We start from the raw sequence: 18,978 nt of genomic DNA, 5'->3' as shown, positions 1-18,978 counted from the left end.
TCTCTAAGGGCTCTAAGCCTCGTAATTCCATAGAAATTGGATACAGGCAGCAGATATAGTATTGTACTCATCTTGGAATTTATATTATTCATCTTGACTCTAAGATTCTAGTAGGGGGGTTAATTTCGCAGAGATCAAGAATCTAACGCAGGGTAACCAGCTCCTCGGCGCTGGTCGGGTGGATAGCAACACAGCTATCAAAGTCTTGCTTGGTAGCACCCATCTTCACGGCGACACCGAAACCTTGTAGCATTTCACCAACACCCAGACCAAGGATGTGAAGACCAACGACCTTTTCTTGGGGACCGGCGCAGATGAGCTTCATCTCAGTAGGGTTCTTCGCCTTCTCCTCGGGGGGGAGCAACACTGTAGTACATATTGGTGAACTTGGTGTGGTAGATCTTGATCTTGTCGTCACCATAACGCTGGCGGGCCTCAGGCTCAGTGAGACCAGTGACACCAACCTCGGGGTGAGAGAAGACGACAGTCGGAATGTTCTCATATGAGAGCTTGGAGTGCTTGAGCTCAGGAGGGCCGAAGATACGGTTGCCGAGTTGACGGCCAGCGGCAATGGCAACTAATAAGCCCATGTTAGAGAATCAGACTTGAGGTGTGGGCTAGCAATGTGTACATACCTGGAGTGAGCTCAGCTTGGCCTGTCACATCACCAATGGCGTAAACACCCTCGACATTGGTGTTCTGATATTCATCCACAACAATATGACCGCTAGAGCTCAGTGTAATTCCAGGAATATCAATGTGCAGGTCCTCAACTTCGGGAGCACGACCAACAGCCCACAGAAGCTCATTGACCTCCAGCTCAGAACCATCATGGCTGATCAGCTTAATCAAGCGGTCCTTACCCTTTCCGTCACGAAGCAGTTGGACTTCCTTAAAACCAGAGTGTTGGCGGTGAAGATTAACACCAGCAGCCTCATAGCGATCAGTCATAGTCTTTTGAACCATAGGGTCGAACTTGCGGAGGAAATGCTCTCCACGGATGAACATGTGGGTCTCAACATCACTAGCGTTCATAACACCAGCAAGCTCGACAGCGATATAGCCGGCACCGACAACAGCGACCTTGGGAGGAAGCTCCTCCAGCTCGAAGAAGCCATCGCTAGTGATACCGTGCTCAGCGCCGGGCACCTTGGGAATGTTGGGTCGACCACCGGTAGCGATCAGGATGTGAGGGGCAGTAAAACGGGAAACACTGCCGTCCTCATTGGCAACCTCGATGACCTTGGTCTCCACGAACCGAGCACGGCCGTGAACAAGATCGATGCCTTCCCGGTTCCAGTTGCGCTCATAGGCACCATTCAGACCCTTAATGACGGCGTCACGAGTATTCTTGAATTGAGTGTAGTTAATCTTGACATCCTTGGGAATGTCGTAGCCGTAGTGCTTGGCCATCTCCAGAGTCTCATTGATGGTCGCAAAATTCCAAGTCATCTTCTTGGGAACACATCTAGATTTCCGGTCAGCACGGGCAATTCACCAAGGAACCCGCGCAACAATACTCATGATTTAGAACTTACCCCACGTTGACACAGGTACCACCGGAGCGACCACTCTCGACAATCAGAGTCTTAGCGCCGTACCAGCCGGCCGCACGGCGAGCACTACCGCTACCACCGCTACCACCACCGAGGACAATGTAGTCATACTGCTGAACGTCGACGGGGGCCATTGTTGAAGAGGCTTTATTTTCAAGCGCAGGGGAAGATGTGAAATGACGAGAGATGGAGGAAAGACGAGAACTCGGGGCAATTGAGCTGGCGGAGGGGGAGGATAAGGGCTTCAGGGTAGCCAGGTTAGCCAGGTTTCGGTTTACGGCCACTCGACCGGAGTGGATTTGCTTGCTAGCGGGGCACCGGAATAAAATGGAGCTGCGAAAGCTGCGGAGGCTGCAAGATGAGGTAGGGAGAGAGCGGGAAAGCATGGAGAGGGGAAGATGTTTGTATGTACAAAAGGAGGGGAAGAAAAGGATTAAAAAGAGCTGACAAAAGCGTGGTGACGATATCGATATCGGCTTGTCGTATTGCAACTGGCTGCCTGAATGCCTGATTGCTCATCGGGCGAGACCACGTGATTACAAATCAGCCGGAGTTCGGTACATAACGTTAGAATTCTATAGAAGGGTAGCAGTGGATTCACATGTCGGGTGTAGGTATCAAGAGTATTAGGATCCCTGTGGGTTCCAAGTTGTAGAAATTTGATTTTTGAATTGCTGAAGTGTGGGTATCCATTCGAAATATTTATATTCTTGCTTGAAAGTGTAACTTAAAGTCGCTACCCAATTTTGGATGAAAGTAAAGAGGACATGAATGTATGTGAAAGACCTTGGTTGTGGATTATACAAGACAATATGTAATGAATCAATCGCACTTGCAACCGAAGGCAACTATGGAATCAGACATGTTGAGATAAGGAGATATGAAGTGAGAGAATGGATTGAGGTGGAAGAACAAGAACGAGATCAGACAACCTAGTTTTCTCGATTTTCCAAACTGTTGAGGCACAAAAGGGAAATGTTTGTATATTTATCGCCATAGCGATGTGGAGAAGGGAAGAGAGTGGTTGAAAGGACATAGTCATCAATTCAATTACACTTCGATCTCAGGTGACAATGGATTAGGCTCGCATTTCAAAATAGGGTATGAGATGCGACGAGATGTTCTTGTGATAGGCGACACATTGATAACATGATGCAGAGCATGATTCATGTTATTGACAAGGTGGGTTGAGAGACTTAAGGTAGGCCAGGTCTGGATTGGAAGGGTTCACAGTACACTAGCTCTCCGGTGATAGGTCTGAGGACGTAGGAGGGCTCAGGATGCAGGAAAGGTTTCAAGATAATGATTCACCGAGGCATATCGCATTCACTTTTCCAGTTATTGTCTGAAAGCCATAATGCGGTAGCTTTGCTGATGCTCGGGCCGTGGACAATGTTTAGGTCCAGAGCAGCGACAGGGTATTGACCAAGCCGCAGCGAACGGCAATATGTGGAGAGCACATTTGTGTCGTTGAAGGAATCATATTGCGTTGAGACATGGTATGATATGCTTTCTGCATGTTGGTGCACGGGGATGTTGAGGTAGGTCTCTTCGGAAGGGTGGTTGGCATAAGGCGGAATCTGGGGTAACCGGATAAGGACCGCCACTAGTGGGTGTATGCGATAACAGCAAAGGAAATGAAGCAGATGCAGAGCGGGATGTAGACGTTACGGTCCATATCGGCGGGGTTGCTCTGTTTCATGACTTTGCAATGTAAATGTGATAGATGGCGGTAGAGGGGAACAGGGAGGATTAAGGAGAGTGCAATAAGGAGGGGAGGTTTCCAAAAGATGATCAGGCGGGGGGTGCATGATTATCAATGTTATTTCCGTCTTCCTTTCAACAATTGAAGGGTGGAGACTTGGTTGATTGGCTGATCTCGTTGAGCTCAACAAATGACCGATTACGTTACTCGAGTCTCATTGGCTGATTTGGCCCAAACGACGACGTGGTCCCGTGGCGGGCGCTGTTTCGTGCAAACTCGCTCACCGCTTGCTCAAAAGTACAGCATGGGAGTATACACTACTGATACTATGTACATCGTGTGCTAGAAAATTCAGAGTTGGCTCGGACCGGCTTCATTATTTAAGAATTGGGATTGGAATTACTCGATACAGAGTAGAAGATGGCCCCGTACGACTTTCATGTGTATCGTCAAGCTCGCATATGTAGTGCAGAAGTCCTTACTCTAGCCCAGTCAAATCACTAAATAATAAGATTCGATCGAAGACACTGGGTTTCATTGGAACTTTAGCAAAGAGGTTTTGAGAGAATCGAGTTTTTTTTTTTTCTCATTAGGAGAGGATAGAGATGTCTGTTTCGATCAAGATGGTGTCTCATAACGAGATCGTGCTCCGCAATCAGGGGGATTGTTCAGTACCTGCAGTAGCCTCGGTTGACCCCAGATTTAAGCACGAACCATCACCAGGACTGTACCCAAGATCGAATTCAAGCCACCTAATATAGATAATGAAATCAACAAATACATTTAACAAATGGGGAAGATACTTGTTCGAGGGTATGGAAATAACTGAGTTTGGATAACCTCAAAACTCTCCGCCGACTTTAAGCTCATACTACATAAAGTCCTTTGTACTCTATGCGCCATACTCGATGGCATCATCCCTCGAGCCCAGCCACCTAGCACAAGGCCTTCAGCCTACAAGAAAGCAGACAACTTATGAGACAAGAACCAGAAGCCTATGCACCTAAATTGAGATGAGAAAACCAGGTTGTAGCTCATGCACCCCTGCAACAAGCACGAGCAGCCCTTGTTTACAACGCCGTCCACATTCGCGACGCAGGAAGAATGTAAGGAGCTAGACAACCCTTTTCACCAAGCCAATCATAATACCATCTGCTAGCCTCCATACCTTTTTAGAAGGGGCAAATTGGCTTAAGAACCAATAAAGTAAGGAATTTGTTTAACACTGGATAACTCCTTCGTAACCTGGTGTGGCTTGAGTCGACTCATGAACCCTAGAAACTCCCCTAGGTAACCTCGACTCAACACTCTCACATCAATCCTAACCCAGCTCTACTTTGCAAGCTAGATATACCAGTGCTCAGCAACAACAAATATCACGACAACTTTCTCCCGGATTCATATACAAAATGCGTGTCTCCGCCACTATTGTCGCTCTGGCCACTACATTGGCCCTGGGCTCGGCCACCAAAATTAACATGAGCTGCAAGTTCGCGGCTGATCATACTGGCATGGTTCAGGAACCCTACTGCTGCCGTGATCTGAAGCCCGCTTTGAACAATGCCAAGGTCAACGAAGCTCGCGACTGTAAGTTTCTCAGCAGCTTCATTCGGTGTTTAGCAGTATACTAACGCTCACAACAGGCAAGGTGCTGAAGCAGCCCCAACTGTGCGAGGATCAATCTCGACCCGCTTGCTGCTACGAGATTGTAAGTTTTTATTATTTCCGAAATCTTCTTTCCATGATACTAGTTACTAATATCCTCGATATTACAGGGACCCAAGAAGATTTGCACTTCGCACGTTATCTTCCAGAATGCGGACGACGTTTAGACGCCCGGCGAATACTATCGTTGGGAGCAGGGTCATGTTTATCGCTGAACACGAACGTCCCATTGTCACGAGATACCTTGTTCAATGTCAATAATTTCCGTTCAGAGATATCGGAAATACATAGCAATACGAGATTTCAATAGCAAGTTATTACTACTCGTACTTGTAGTGTTCCTTCGTTGTCTTGGTCACGTCGAAGCAGTTAAAGCAAATGATATATGTAGTCAATCCATAATTTTGGCTGGTCATTGCCAGAGCCACCGCTGGATATTAAAAATGCTTGGAAGAAAAGTCACGCCAATGATGCTAACAAAAAAGAATGCTATTTACAAACCCTCAATCAGAGGACAGAACAATCACAATGTTCAGGTAGATTCCACCCCCAACATTCGCTCGGTGTTCCTCCGAAACAACTTCTCTGCCAGTCCAGGTTCATGGGCGCAAAGATCCAAACACCACTCTGTGAATGGGCTGATATCAACACCAGTAAAGCGTGTATGCGGCCAGTCGGTTGCGTAGATGACTCGATCAGGGGCGGCAGACAGGAATTCTCGGGCCATGGCCTTCAAGTCTCGCATCCCAGCGTCCTTGGTCAAGCGGTACGGGGCAGAGACCTTGATATACGTACTTCCCGTGCGAATCAACGAAATCAACGAGCTGAAGCCAGGAAGTGTATATGGATCAAAGGGTGAGTCGTTCTCGCATAAGGAGATGGAAGACAGTTCGGGACTGCCGAAATGGTCGATACAGACGGTGATACCAAGACGAGGCACGATCGACTCGAGCATTGGAATCATTTTAAGGGGCACGTATACCTCAATCATCCAGTTACGAGGGCGAGCGATATCGGCGTGGCGTATTAATGTTGCTTCCAGCTCGTTTCGTTCCATGACTTTGCCAACTGATTGCAGGTTGACTCGTAGACCCCGGACACCAAGGGCATGCCATTCATCTAACTCCTCTTGAGTGATGGTATTGGGATCAACCACCACGACACCACGTCCTCGAGTAGGACCTAATTTGGCCAGTGCAGCCAACATGCACGAGTTGTCAGTGCCATAGATAGACGGCTGCACAAAGACGAGATTCTCTACCCCAAGTGTCGACTCGAATTTCAGAGCATCTTCTAATGTGTGGATAGATGGCTGGTATACCGCAGTCTTGGAGATGGGAAACCGTTCTGGTTCCACGACATGCATATGACTATCCCATGATTGCAGAGGAACTCTTTGCCTGACAGGTAACTTGACAGGTGCAACACCATGGGACGCTCGACGATCAAATCGAGTCGAAAGAGCCCCCTTGAGTGATATACGAGGAGGACTTCCCAGGGTCTGAGAAGGAGGCTGTGTCGAAGTAAGCATTATATAGAAAAACGCTTGATACTGCACATGGAAAAGGCTTTTAAAAAGAAAGAAGACGAAGAGAAGCGTGAAGCCTCTGACATCCGCACTCACCGACGACCAGGCTCTGATACTGGGGCATAACCTCTGGGCAGTTCTAACCGGCAACATGCCGTCTCAGAGATCGGTCAACGTCCGTCAGAGGACTCAACCGCCTTCAAAGCAAGGAAATACAAACATCCAAAATAGAAATAAAAATAAAAAATAAAAATCTGCCGTGTGCCGTTATCTAACACGGCATGGCATCAGATTTAGACCCACAACTGTGTTTAACAATTTATCCAGCGCGTGGGATGAAAAGTGGTGTACGGAGTAAAGGTAAGGGAGAAGGATGCGGAAGTCGTCCGGTACTCAGGGCTGGCAATTCTATCCACCTCGGCGAATGCGTGATATGCGGTGGCATAATTCACAATTTCCTACTGAGGCGGGTTTTAAGACCGGCTAAATTAATTGCAAAAAAAAGGGGGGGTCGTCGTCAAGCGGAGTCTTTTGCGAGGAAGTACCAGGTGGGAGCGGCGCGATCCGACTGAGGAAGTATGGAGTCACCCTGAGAGAGGCACCACTACATCTGTGGTAGTGTGCTATGTACTCCGTGGACACCGTGCACGAGACGTCCAACGAACACCTGGGAGGGAAGAGTGCTCAGATACACAATCCAGGCCAAGTTGCAGAGTCTCGGCAGCCGGAGAATTACACTCAATAGAGATGGAAATGCAGATTGATCGTCGACGTCGCAGTTTGAAGGGTTGAGGTGGAGAAGGGTGAAATCTCTCTCTCTTGTCTGTTCCTCTGCCATTTTTTTTTTTGGAGGTTGACCGAGCCCCAAAAGAGGAGAGCACGGGATGCCGAGTTGGATCTGGGTGGCACCTTCCTTTACATCCACTTCCCATCTTGTTTCTCCTTCCCAATCCACTTCCCTTGCCGTTTCTTCCGCTTCCCCAGATTATCTCACTCCGCAATTCTTCGAGTTCGATCATGCAATGGTCGTCTCCAGCTCGCTGGACTACTAGTCCCTACTATGCTCTGGTGGTCCTGGTGATCGCCTGTGGCGGTATTCCAAAGGGTGAGTTAATCTAATCTTTTCTTTTTTTCTCTCTTCTACTTTTTGGCTCTTCGCGCAGATCGACCATGCAAGTCATATCTACTCTCCAGCGTCACACCTTTCCCCGTGTCCCGGGGAATTAGCTGGAGAAGGAAGAGCATAAAATAAAGTCTGGAAGACAAGAAAAAATTGAGATTCCTAAGATCTTGGCTAATGACCCATCGCTACAGGTTATGATGAGGGTGGTTTCAGTGCGAGCGTCAAGCTCGATTCCTTCATGACCGACTTTAATCTCCTTAAATCCCACTGGACCAACGATCCAACCGGTTTGGCAAATCGCAGTGCGAACGTCACTTCATTCAACGTGCTGGGTGCTGCGTTTGGCGCCCTCGCTGGCCTGGACTTGAATGATCGCCTGGGCCGTCTATGGACATGGCGACTGGCCACGCTCGTGTGGGCTATTGGAACATTTATTCAAGTCTTCTCGTCTGGTATTTATGGCTTATTACTGTTTGCCCGAATCTTCGCGGGATTGGGCGCCGGCCTTTTAACAGTCACATCACCCCTGTACTTGTCGGAAGTGGCGCCCAAGGCGACGCGGGGTCTCGCCGTTAGTCTTTACATGGTCGTCCTGCTGTTGGTCCTTGCTATGGGTGAGCTCTTTCTTCTATTCTCGAAATATTCAGTGGCAGCCAGCTGACCTCTGTTTCCAATATTATAGGTTTCTTCATCAATTATGGCGCCAATCTCCACATGGCCGCCACACGCACCCAATACCGACTAGTCCAAGCCATCCCCCTAATCCCTACTGGAATCGCCTTTTTCCTTACCTGGCTATGCCCGGAGACCCCTCGTTATCTTGCATCGAAGCAACGTCATGAGGAAGCCAAGGAGGTTCTTGCTCGACTTCGCGGAAAGGCAGTCGATGACAAGAGCGTGGTGGCCGAATTTGAGGAAATTGATTCTCAGGCACGCGAGCGCGCTGACCTCAAATCCGTCTCACACTGGGCCGCCTTCCGGGAGTCACAGACTAATCCCAACTATCGCCAACGTTTCTGGCTACTGATGTCTATGCATACAATCGCTCAGTGGACCGGTGGTAACGGCATCACTTACTACGTTACCACCATCTTCGAGTATGCCGGTGTGTCTGGTTCCAACCAATCGCTCATTTCCTCGGGCGCGTATGGTATTGTCAAGCTGGTCTTTACTATGGCTTTTACCTGGGGATTGATCGACCTACTTGGTCGCCGTCGCTGCACTATTGCTGGACTGTCCCTACAACTGGCCGCGCACATCTATATGGGTTCTTACATGGGGTTGCAGCCTGGATCCGCTGATAACAAGTCTGCCTCAGATGCAGCAATCGCCTCCGTCTTCATCTACGCCGTCGGCTGGTCGATCGGCCTTTGTACAGTCCCCTATCTCTACGGTACGGAGATCTTCCCCACTCATATCCGCAACACCTGCTATGCCATCAGTATGGGTTTGCATTGGTTCTTCCAATTCGCCGTTGTGCGTGTGACCCCTAACATGTTCGCCAACTTGGATGTCTGGGGCGCTTACCTCTTCTGGGCCCTAATCTGTACTATTGGACTCGTGGTCCTGGGTATTTGGATGCCTGAGACTAAAGGGGTCCCCATCGAGCGGATGGATGAATTGTTCGAAGGTCCCTGGTACCTCCGCTGGAATGCTAAAGTCCACTATTCCGATGATTCCTCCGATTCTGTCAATACCACTTCCTCCCAGGCGCATGACTCAAAGATGTTCCGCGAGCGCGATGCCAAGGCCGTCCACGACACGGATTATGACACGCCCAAATCCACTTAATCGTGCGCCGTTGATACTTCCAACTCCAGCTCCTTTCTTGTCCGTCTTTTTATAACGGGTACCAATGCCCTATTCTTTACGGATACCCAACTTTCATTTTAATCTTCTTTACACCCTCATTTCATACGGCTCGTCTTTCTTTATACTTCTTGACGAATGCTCGGTGTATAATTTCATATATACCCTTCTCATATCTTTGTATTAATCTGCGTCGAATGACTGCACATACACTGCACATACACTGCACATACGACCTTTTCAGCAAAAGTTTCTCATCAGCATATAGCAAAAACAACATATTTCTGTGTTGGACTCGGTCCATAAAGCACATTCATTGAAGGCTTCCGAATATTTTTAAAACTTTTTCACAGTATATACATCCTGCGTTCATACACTACCTAATAACTAGGTACTACCTAGTTTAGTTATCAAGAACATAAATCTCAAGCTCTGCAATGGGTTCAATCCGTCGCTAGATTTTGGCTCAAAAAATCACGAAATAAACTAGAATGTTCTCAGCGCTATTGGGAATCATCAGGTAGATAAAGAGCAATTTCCACTTTTTTAAGGAGGCAATTCCAATTTAGACCTGGCCCGGCCAATTCGTCTCGTAAGAAGCCATATTAGCTGTGATGGGCTGGGCGTAGGAAAATGCCTCGAAGACTTCGGGGGTGATTTCGTACGAGCCGGGATCATCCACCGTCATTACAGCATTGGGCATGCCACCTAGAAGATGTGTCGCTGGCATTTGAGGCATGTCACCCATTTGTGAGAGGTCGAAGCTTGATACAGCTTGTTGCTGGAAAGGATTATAGCCCGGCATCATGGAGGCGGATGTACTTGATGCCGATGTTGTTGTGTGAGTGCCCATTGTTGTGTGACTCTGCTGGCGCTGTTGTTGGCCTGGAGAAACATGGCGAGAGTGATTACTGCCAACTGAAGGTGATTGGCTTGAGTGAGTTCTGGGCGGATGAGGTGGTTGTTTCTGGGGTTGTGGTTGTGGTTGGGATTGTGACGGTTGTTGTTTGGAATCGGTTGAAGTGGAATTATTGATTCCGATGTTGATTTGGAGTTTTTGAATCTCCTGATAGACTAGGTCGAGGGCTGTTGAGATAACGGGGTTGGAGACCTTGACGCGTTCGAGGGCAAAGATACAGAATTTGAGTTTGTCCAGTGTGCCTGGCGCGGCGTATTTTAGCGCCTGGATCTCGAGCAGAAAGATCGAGGCTGCTGTGTATATGCTGTATGCGAGGGACAGGACAACGTGGTTATCACCGAATGTTCTGCGGTATAGATCAAACAGTGATAGAATTGTTGTCGCAGAGGACATGCACTGAACAAGGTGACTCGTATCATATGACTCTTGACGAGTCTTCAATAAATCCCGGGAGCAGAGAATTGGACGGTGAAGAAGAATATTGACAGTGTGATAAAGACAACTAGAAAATGTGAGAATCGTAAATTTTTCTAAAAAAAAAAAAAGATCTCAAGAGAGACATACTTCAGAGTCATGATATGGCTTGGAGGGCAATAAGAAGGTAATTCAGATGCCACCAGCTTAAGATAATCAGGAAGGTCATCCCACCACTCGCTCAGATTTCTAGACTGCTCTTGTACACAGTCGAAGAACTCTGCCTCAGTGTTTTGTCGCATAGGATCATAGATATGAATTAATATTTGATTCAATATCTCTGCCAGACCACACATCTTCATGAAACACGAGGTTGAGTGTGCTTGAGTGGGTGGATAGTGAGCCCCATCGGGGAAAGTCACGCCATGCGGGGTCCATATTTCAATTTCAGAAGTGTCATCCACTAGACATCCATCAGTATATCGTTGAATAATCAACCATTTAGAATGGACAATCAAAACTCACGGATCATGCGTGGCGGACTGACACGAGAATGCTGCATTGTCGGTGCCCGTCCGAAGTATAACGAGACGATCTTGTCCCAGAAATAACAACTCCAGAAAAGCCGATTACGAATCTCAATATCCTCATCGCTCAGCTGAACTGCACCGGGATATTTGCGACTATCGATTGAGATGCCTAAATCATCGAGTAAACGGAAAGCCATGCCACTATAGAGCCAAGCTTGTGTTCTGTTGCCACGCCCGCATTCCTGGGCACTCAGAAGTAATAGTGTTTGAATTGTTGGGATGCCCGCATAACCAATTTTGAGCGAGTCATGAACTCCAGCCACTGCACGTTGATAGAACTGCGCGCCGCCTTCGTATGAGTCCAACAGTGGTCCGATCTGTGGCTCAGCCTTGCACCATCGTACGGAATGGGAGAGCAAAGCGTTCATTAATATCTCTGAGTAATAGGGTCCGTCAATTTTCATATCGCCTGCAAATGGCATTTAGCAATATTCCACAAAATCATTGAATGGACGTGCGTACGTGTAAACGCTGGACGGTAGACAAAGTTGAAAAGTGGCTGAATCCAGCACCAATGGGAATCCAGAAGATATTGGAAGGGTTCCTGCACGTCATTTAGCCTCGCATTCAGCCGAAAGCTTCAATGGGCTTGTTTGATAATTTCATATGCTTACCGGCATTGCAGCCATCTGTTCAAAGGCCCGCTCTCGCCAAGCACTGTTAATCAACCTTTCCTTCCGAGCTTCGATCTCCTGGGAGAAGTGTGACGTTGACGCAGTCTCGTTTACCACGCCACTCGGCAACTGGAATAGACTTGTAGGACCATGAAAAGAAATACGACCGTCATTTTCAACGTTAAGACCATCAAAATCTCTGGCGAGATCTTGTGTATCCTCATTCTCTGTCTTGATCTTGCGGCCGGCGCTGGAACTTGACTCCGCCACCGAAGCGGGGGAGCTCACCTTGCGCACATCGACATCGGCTTGTTGTTTGGCCAAGGCCTCTTCTAGTTGAGCAACTCGCGATTCGAGTTGCTTGGTATATGATAAGGTCGGAGCTCTGTTGGGGAGAAAAGTGGGGTAGAAAAGGATAAATCAGCCACCAAGTTTTTGATTGAGGATGCTGGGAAGGGTGGAGGTGCAGATCGCCAGAGAGAGAGAGAGAGAGAGAGAGAGAGAGCGCGTCAAGAGGTAGAGAATCAACTCACAGGCTATACACGCATACTTCACCTCGAGCGGCGCATCGTGAACATGACGGACTAGTTCCGTTACATTTGACCTGTAAGAAGCCGTCAGTATAACCAGGAAGCTCCCCCCTAGCTTGGGACCCTATATCCCCTGGCCCTATAGAAAATCATCTCGGAATCTGGCCGATTTGATTCTCCGCTCACCTTACGCTTGCGACAAGCTTCGCATGAGAAGGCACTCTTGCGTGGCAGAGCAGATTTGCCAGGCACATCGGCCATATTTGAACCCTCGACCACCATTGGACGATTCACGGGGCGCGATGAAGACACGCGACCCCCATTGGAAAACTGGGGGAAAAAGAATTGAGGGGTTGGGAAGTTTGAGAGGGGGGAAAGAGAGAAGAGAAGGTCGAAATTTCGGGGTGGGCAAACGTGGGGCTTTAGGTACAATCGCGGGGAGTACTTCTTTTTGTCTTAGGGGTAGGGGAAATTCTGTTGTGGTACTTCCGTACTCCGTACTGTAGAAGGATTTTCTTCTTTTTCTCTGCTTCTCTTCCTCTCACTCTTTTTTTTGGGGTGGGAAGGGGGGAATTAAGATTTCTTGGTGGATCACTTCTTACTCATTTGGAGATAGGGTGAGGAAGAGTACGGAGGAATGATTGACGTCGGATCAGGATAGTCCGGGAGCAATGGCTGCGAGGAACCAATCATGACGAGATGGCGAAAGGTTGAATGCGGCGATATTCTTCTCTTTTGGTGAGCAAGAATTCTCGTTGGATCCAGTCGCCGATCCACTTGCTTCTAGCGGAATTATCTAGAAGGGAGCAGGGTTTCTATGGTGTGATTGATCGAGATTCGATCGAGATTGATAATCAGATGTCCACTTGTACTTGTTGAGGTCGGGGTAACTATACTCTGATACTATGTGTATGTATGTAGTAAGTAACTAGTTATATGCTCGAGCTATACAAGCCATGACAAGAGATAATAATAATAATAATAATAATGAACATAGTACACAGATTAACAATTGAATGCAGGAGAGCTTTTCAAGCTCTATTTTTTACCCTTGCCTTTACCCTTGCCCTTCCCTTTGCCATTGGTCTTAGGTGCATCACGATCCGTCTTGCCCTTCTTCCATCCAATATTGCCTTCATGACGCATCTTTGCATCGTCTAATCGCTTCTTGTCCTTGTTGCTAAGCTTGATCTTATCCTTTTTACCCTGGACGTCCGGAGGACCATTCAGCTCCGCACGGCCTAGCTTCTTGGCTTCGCGTTTTTGTTGCTCCGACTCGAACCATGTACGCTTGGGCCGGGACATGATCTCCGATCCATGCTTCATGAGGTTTTCACTCTTGGTAACTTGCATATCGGCTTGGGCCATCTGCTTCTCGAGCTTCTCCTCCTCAAGGACCTCATCCACCTCATCAGCGAGATCGGCCGCCTTTTGAGCCCAGTTGTCCGCAATGGAAATCTCAACAACACGGCTAACGATCTTGGCTCCTTGAGCTTTACCAGCCTTCACGGCAGCCTTGACAACCTTGCGGTCCGGCTCCGCGGCGATCGTGCATGCACATCCTGATCGACCAGCACGGGCGGTACGACCGACACGGTGCAAGTAGATCTCATGGCTTTGTGGGGCTTCGTAGTTGATCACAGTCTCCACACCCTTGATATCCAGACCACGAGAGGCCAGATCAGTGGCAAGAAGGAAAGCGACCTTGCCATCACGGAAGTTTTCTACACTTTTGATACGCTGCATACTCAATCAGTATAACTGCCTCGAATGGGCGGATGAGAAAGAATTTCAAGTAAAACATACCTGTTCTTGACTCATACTACCGTGTAGTTCAGCCGCCTTCAAACCCAAGAGCCCGAAGACAATGCGCACTCGATGGGCTTCTTTCTTTTGTCGGAAGAAAATGATCACTCGCTTTGTATAAAGCTCCTTGCACAGGTGCAAAAGATATCCAAGTCGCTTATCTTCCCGACCAGGGCGTAGACGGACGAATTCCTGAGTCAGAGTCACTGCGGTCTGTTTCTTTGCGTCGACTTGTAGTCGCATGGGACGATTCAGACCCACGCGAATCAGCTTGTCAACGGTATCGGTCATGGTAGCGGAGAACAGCATAGTCTGTCGAGACTTGGGGATGGTGGTGAGAATCTCGTTCAACTCGTCGGCGAATCCATCTTCCAGCATGCGATCGGCTTCATCAAGAACCAGAATCTCCAGGGTATCAACAGTAAAGCTAGGGGAGTTACGCATGTGATCAATGAAACGACCAGGAGTAGCAATGATCACATCAGGACGCTTCTTCAAAATGTTCTCCTGCTCGCGCAGACTGAAACCACCAACAAGCTGACAGAATGTGATATCAGTGAAGGTAGCAAGCTTGACGGCGACGTTGTAACATTGGACCGCCAGTTCACGAGTAGGCATCAAGATCGCGACACGGCTTGTAGGGGTCTTTCGAGGACGGAAGAGTAGACGTTCGAGAATTGGAACGATGAAAGCACCAGTTTTTCCTGAACCTGTCACGGCACTACCCACAATATCCTTGCCCAGAAGTGCCACAGGAATGGTCTTTCGTTGAATAGGTGTAGGATCCGTAAAACCAACGGAAGCCAGTCCACGAAGAATAGGACGAGAGAGGTTAAAGTCTTGAAAGGTGCTCTTGGCGGCTGCAGCAGCGGTCTTTTCATCGGGTTTCTCTTCTGGAGCAAAGAAAGCCTTGCGCTTCTCCTGCTCTTCCTCGTCTACCTCGCTCTCGTCATCGGATTCTCCATGGATAGAGCCTCTGTCATCAGGGTGGTCAACGGGAGTAGCGACAGAATCGTTGTCAGAAGCAGCATCGTCGTCGGAGTCTTCGCCATCCTCATTATCACTGCTATCCTCAGGACCAGAGCCGGGCTCAGGGCCTTCGGCTTCGCTCTCTTCTTCTTCGCCATCAACACCCATACCAAAGCCATCTTCGGCCATCAATTCATCGTCGCCAAAGTCCACATCCATACCACCCTCAACATCTTCTCCGTCGGACTCTTCGTCGCTTTCCCCTTTTTGAGCAGCTTTCTTCTTCTGCTTCTTAGTGGCGGCAGCTTCCTTCTTAGCATTTCGTCGAGAGATAATATCGTCAATATCCACCGCTTTCTTGTCACCACCAGTCTGTTCCTTCTCATCCAAACCCCATCCATCGAATCCTTCTGTCACACCGCGATTGGCAACACCACCAACATCGAACTCGAAATCAGGGTCCAATGCGCCATCATCATCGCCAGCAGCCATTCCATCCTCCTCTTCCTCTTCTTCATCCTCAGACTTTTCGGGCTCAGGCTCAACGGCCTTGCCCTTCTTGCCCTTGACACTCTTTGCATGTTGTCTTTGTTTCTTATTTTTGTCCTTAGAAGGCTCGGCCTCGCGCTTGCGCTTCTTATTGTCAATGGAAGAGTCCTTTCCAGAGGCCTCAACCTCCTCCTCATCTTCGAAACGGGGAGTTTCTTCGTCGTCGGACAGCGTCAAGACGAAATCGTCGTCTTGAGCGGCGCTCCGCTTTGTCGATTTGGGAGCCATGCCGAATGCAAAATTGGGCGAATGGGTTCGAATTAATATAGGTTGGCCTCTGCGATTCTTTTCTTCGAGATGTTTAATAATGCCCAATTTCCAAGCAACCTTCACAAACCGTCACAAGAAATGTTGATCAACATGCAGAAAAAAAAAAGTTCCCAAGGCGGTCAAGGCGGTAACAGATAATGGCTGACATAAGCGTTATCCGGCTGCGGAGATATCAGAGCTCTCCCATATGAACTGTACTATAACTATTTATTCTCCATAGGGATTACTGACAATGTCAATATTGGAAATAAATAATTAACCATGATATGTGATCAGATATTTCTGTCAGGGCGTGCCACATACGATACTAAATATCTCACTAGGTCTCTAGGTTGACATCTTCAGTTTCCTGGCAGAAATGGGTTCAAAGGCTTTTAGAACTTGGGAGATAGCTTTTGGTCCTATGGTATTCAAACTGGGAAATGAAGTGAAAAGGATAAAAATCAAGCCTCAGTCATCCTTTGATGTTCACCTGCATTAAAAACCCAGGGCGCTCACTATATCAACTGACTGGGGTGTCCATATCATCCTTGCTCCGCAGTCTTTGGCCCCATCCATCCACCTCATCAAATCTCCACCTTGCAAATCCCTTCTTTTTCTTCCCCATCCTAACCCATGTCTTGGTGTTCCTCCAGATGAGACTACCATCAGCTCACCTTTCCGTAGATATTCCAGCGCTTTCGGAGATTCCAACCCATGCTGAAGTTCCACGCTAGAAACGCGGACGCTTTTAGATCTCAAATTCCCCTGTGCTAACTTCAGGACTGTTAGGCCAGACTTTTCGTGAGATAAGCCACGTATTGAGTCTGTAAAACATGGTCACCATATAGCTTACACATCAATCAGGATGGTGGACGACATATACATACCGGTGGCCGAATTTGACTCTGCCATTCTGAATATTTCCCAAGGCTTCAAAACGAAACCTTTTGATCAGCCACTGCTTCACCCAGATGTAATCCTTTGCCTTTTTGGGCTCATATGCAATAGCGCAAACCAATTGATGAAGTTTGCATGGACATCCGTTACCATACTCCAACCTGTCCCTTCCTCTGAAATCATATGGGCGGTGTCCCTCCGGGCTTTGCTTGCTGTCGCAGCTGCGCAGAATCATGTCAACCAAAGCCGTTCCTATCTGAAGTCTTTTGCTCTTTGGATGTACAAAGACTCGAATCTCGCCGGTCGATCGCTCGTCGTTGAATTTCTTGACATAGGCCAATCCCGAAATTTCAGGATCATCAGGCCTCTTTTCAAGAACTTCCACTGTTCTGTCTGGGACTGCAACTATAAAAGGCATGTTCTGGTCCCGACAAGCTTGGATGATTCTGTTCACTTTGACCTTGGTGATTGGAGTTTCGTCAGGAAGAAAAGTCGTATGCTCGGCATACCAATTGAATAGCGGGACAAGTTCTTCGACATCCGTGAATTCTCCAGGACGAAGAATTAGATACGAGTGTTGTCGTTGTGTGGATGGCTGCAGAGTACCTCGCAATGCCAACTCTCTTTGTGATTCCCGTATGGCTTCCTTCGTCTTGGCTTTCATCTGAGATCTGATATTCCAGACATAGCCCGCAGCTGTCTCATGCCAGTGAAGGCGAGTTTGCTCATCGTTCTCGTGTCGAGGCGTGGCACCATGGTTTTCTCTCATGATCATCATTGACGAGCCACCATCTGGACACGATGTTCCGTCAAAAAAAGCAGCATGATAGATATCCACTGCCAGGCCGGGAGTTGGAATCTTTTGCAACCATGAGAAGAAACGCTCACGGGCTCCCTCGGGGTTCCAGTGGTCCTTTGGATAGTATTCCCATCGAGGCCGGAATTCGTGTTGCTCGCAAGAGGCCGGGTTCTCGACTTTGGAAGGAAGTGATTGGTGGTCATAGATGCATCCAAGAGATGCGGATGCCAATTGAAGAATCCCATCTTTGACTCGGGGATATAAAGGAGGGGAAGCTTGGTATGCGGTCCACTGGCCGTGGTATTCTGGAGTCCCGATTCTTTTACGTTTCCAGTTGTCATTCAAGGTCATTTCGGAAGTGCCGTCATCTTGAGCGAATTCTAAAGAACAAAATGTTCTGATCTGAGGCTCTTCCGTCTTCGCGGCGAGACGGGGATGCGCCAGTTTTCGATAAATCCTATCGTTGATTTCGGTTCCCGGGCCATGCCTAGCTTTTCGAAGGTACTCCGGGTCAATCCAGCTATCGTTGGGGTCTGGACCAGCTCGATTACGCCCACGAGCACCTTGAATGATATTTCGGTCAGCCCATCTACCGATTTGGGTCAAAGTCAAGGGGCCGTCCCTGGCGGGATTCAGCTCATCCACCTCAGCGACAGCTTTCTGAAGCTCCGTCTTGGCTCTTTCGGTCCTTGCTTGAGAGTATGGGGCGACAATGCCAACTCTTGGAATGGCATCAGTTCCTGCGCTTGATTCACTGTCGATGCGAATCATGTCTTCTCCGACGGGTCGAACATTGCCAAGGAATCCGGCTGTACTCGATGAAGAGCCAGAACGAGGTGGGTTCCAAAAAGCCAGTCCATTATCATTATCTGGGACCATAAAAATCTCTCCCTCGGGGGGAGTAAGAATTCGGGGTTCCTCCATCCTCAGAAAGATGAGGGAAATGTCTGAAGCTTGTTAGTATGTTTTCTTTCAGAATGATGTGAGATGCACTTCTCGATGATAGAATCCAGAAAGTTACCTTGTTCTCTAAATCTGCCAGGCTTGCTTGGTTTTCGTATTTTTGGGCTTGTGAATTCAAGGCAATCGTGAACAGTCACGACACGTATTGTCCGAGGGAGATCTTAGACTTGAGCGCCTCACTATCAGCTTCAAAGACCCCTCGAGTCTCGAGGATATTGAGATGGATAAGAAAAAGTTGGGAGGAATGAAGAAGTGAGGTCCCAGATTTGAGAAAACGAATGTAGAAGAAA

The 18,978-nt window shown here is 48.2% G+C and overlaps 7 protein-coding genes across 7 annotated transcripts; 2 read left to right on the top strand and 5 right to left on the bottom strand.

Annotated features, from left to right (window-relative positions):
* Positions 1–142: 142 nt before the first annotated feature.
* On the bottom strand, positions 143–1,942 carry glr1 (glutathione-disulfide reductase GLR1; the record flags this gene model as incomplete). The annotated part of the gene is made up of 4 exons (XM_056649655.1): positions 143–366; positions 419–577; positions 636–1,468; positions 1,539–1,942. The coding sequence occupies 4 exons, from the start codon at positions 1,940–1,942 to the stop codon at positions 143–145; spliced, it is 1,620 nt and encodes a 539-aa protein (XP_056496786.1).
* A 2,728-nt stretch (positions 1,943–4,670) lies between these two features.
* N7469_010749 (uncharacterized protein) lies at positions 4,671–5,093 on the top strand (the record flags this gene model as incomplete). Its single annotated transcript, XM_056649654.1, has 3 exons — positions 4,671–4,848; positions 4,905–4,969; positions 5,037–5,093. 3 exons carry the CDS (start codon positions 4,671–4,673, stop codon positions 5,091–5,093), a joined length of 300 nt encoding a protein of 99 aa, XP_056496785.1.
* A 365-nt stretch (positions 5,094–5,458) lies between these two features.
* N7469_010748 (Amidohydrolase 2) lies at positions 5,459–6,457 on the bottom strand (the record flags this gene model as incomplete). Its single annotated transcript, XM_056649653.1, has 1 exon — positions 5,459–6,457. The coding sequence occupies one exon, from the start codon at positions 6,455–6,457 to the stop codon at positions 5,459–5,461; it is 999 nt and encodes a 332-aa protein (XP_056496784.1).
* A 1,014-nt stretch (positions 6,458–7,471) lies between these two features.
* Positions 7,472–9,368, top strand: N7469_010747 (uncharacterized protein; the record flags this gene model as incomplete). The annotated part of the gene is made up of 3 exons (XM_056649652.1): positions 7,472–7,559; positions 7,769–8,191; positions 8,260–9,368. The coding sequence occupies 3 exons, from the start codon at positions 7,472–7,474 to the stop codon at positions 9,366–9,368; spliced, it is 1,620 nt and encodes a 539-aa protein (XP_056496783.1).
* A 583-nt stretch (positions 9,369–9,951) lies between these two features.
* On the bottom strand, positions 9,952–12,714 carry N7469_010746 (putative C6 transcription factor; the record flags this gene model as incomplete). The annotated part of the gene is made up of 7 exons (XM_056649651.1): positions 9,952–10,807; positions 10,870–11,182; positions 11,245–11,718; positions 11,772–11,853; positions 11,924–12,308; positions 12,457–12,527; positions 12,640–12,714. The coding sequence occupies 7 exons, from the start codon at positions 12,712–12,714 to the stop codon at positions 9,952–9,954; spliced, it is 2,256 nt and encodes a 751-aa protein (XP_056496782.1).
* A 777-nt stretch (positions 12,715–13,491) lies between these two features.
* On the bottom strand, positions 13,492–16,005 carry drs1 (putative ATP-dependent RNA helicase DRS1; the record flags this gene model as incomplete). Its single annotated transcript, XM_056649650.1, has 2 exons — positions 13,492–14,193; positions 14,260–16,005. The coding sequence occupies 2 exons, from the start codon at positions 16,003–16,005 to the stop codon at positions 13,492–13,494; spliced, it is 2,448 nt and encodes an 815-aa protein (XP_056496781.1).
* A 772-nt stretch (positions 16,006–16,777) lies between these two features.
* On the bottom strand, positions 16,778–18,649 carry N7469_010744 (GNAT family N-acetyltransferase; the record flags this gene model as incomplete). Its single annotated transcript, XM_056649649.1, has 2 exons — positions 16,778–16,853; positions 16,917–18,649. 2 exons carry the CDS (start codon positions 18,647–18,649, stop codon positions 16,778–16,780), a joined length of 1,809 nt encoding a protein of 602 aa, XP_056496780.1.
* Positions 18,650–18,978: the final 329 nt, after the last annotated feature.

This window comes from Penicillium citrinum (genome assembly GCF_028827155.1).
Source record: "Penicillium citrinum strain IBT 23319 chromosome Unknown utg000009l:1.0-4274883.0:1.0-4276374.0, whole genome shotgun sequence".
NCBI classification, from domain to species: domain Eukaryota; kingdom Fungi; phylum Ascomycota; class Eurotiomycetes; order Eurotiales; family Aspergillaceae; genus Penicillium; species Penicillium citrinum.
This window is presented reverse-complemented; position numbering and strand designations above follow the sequence as displayed.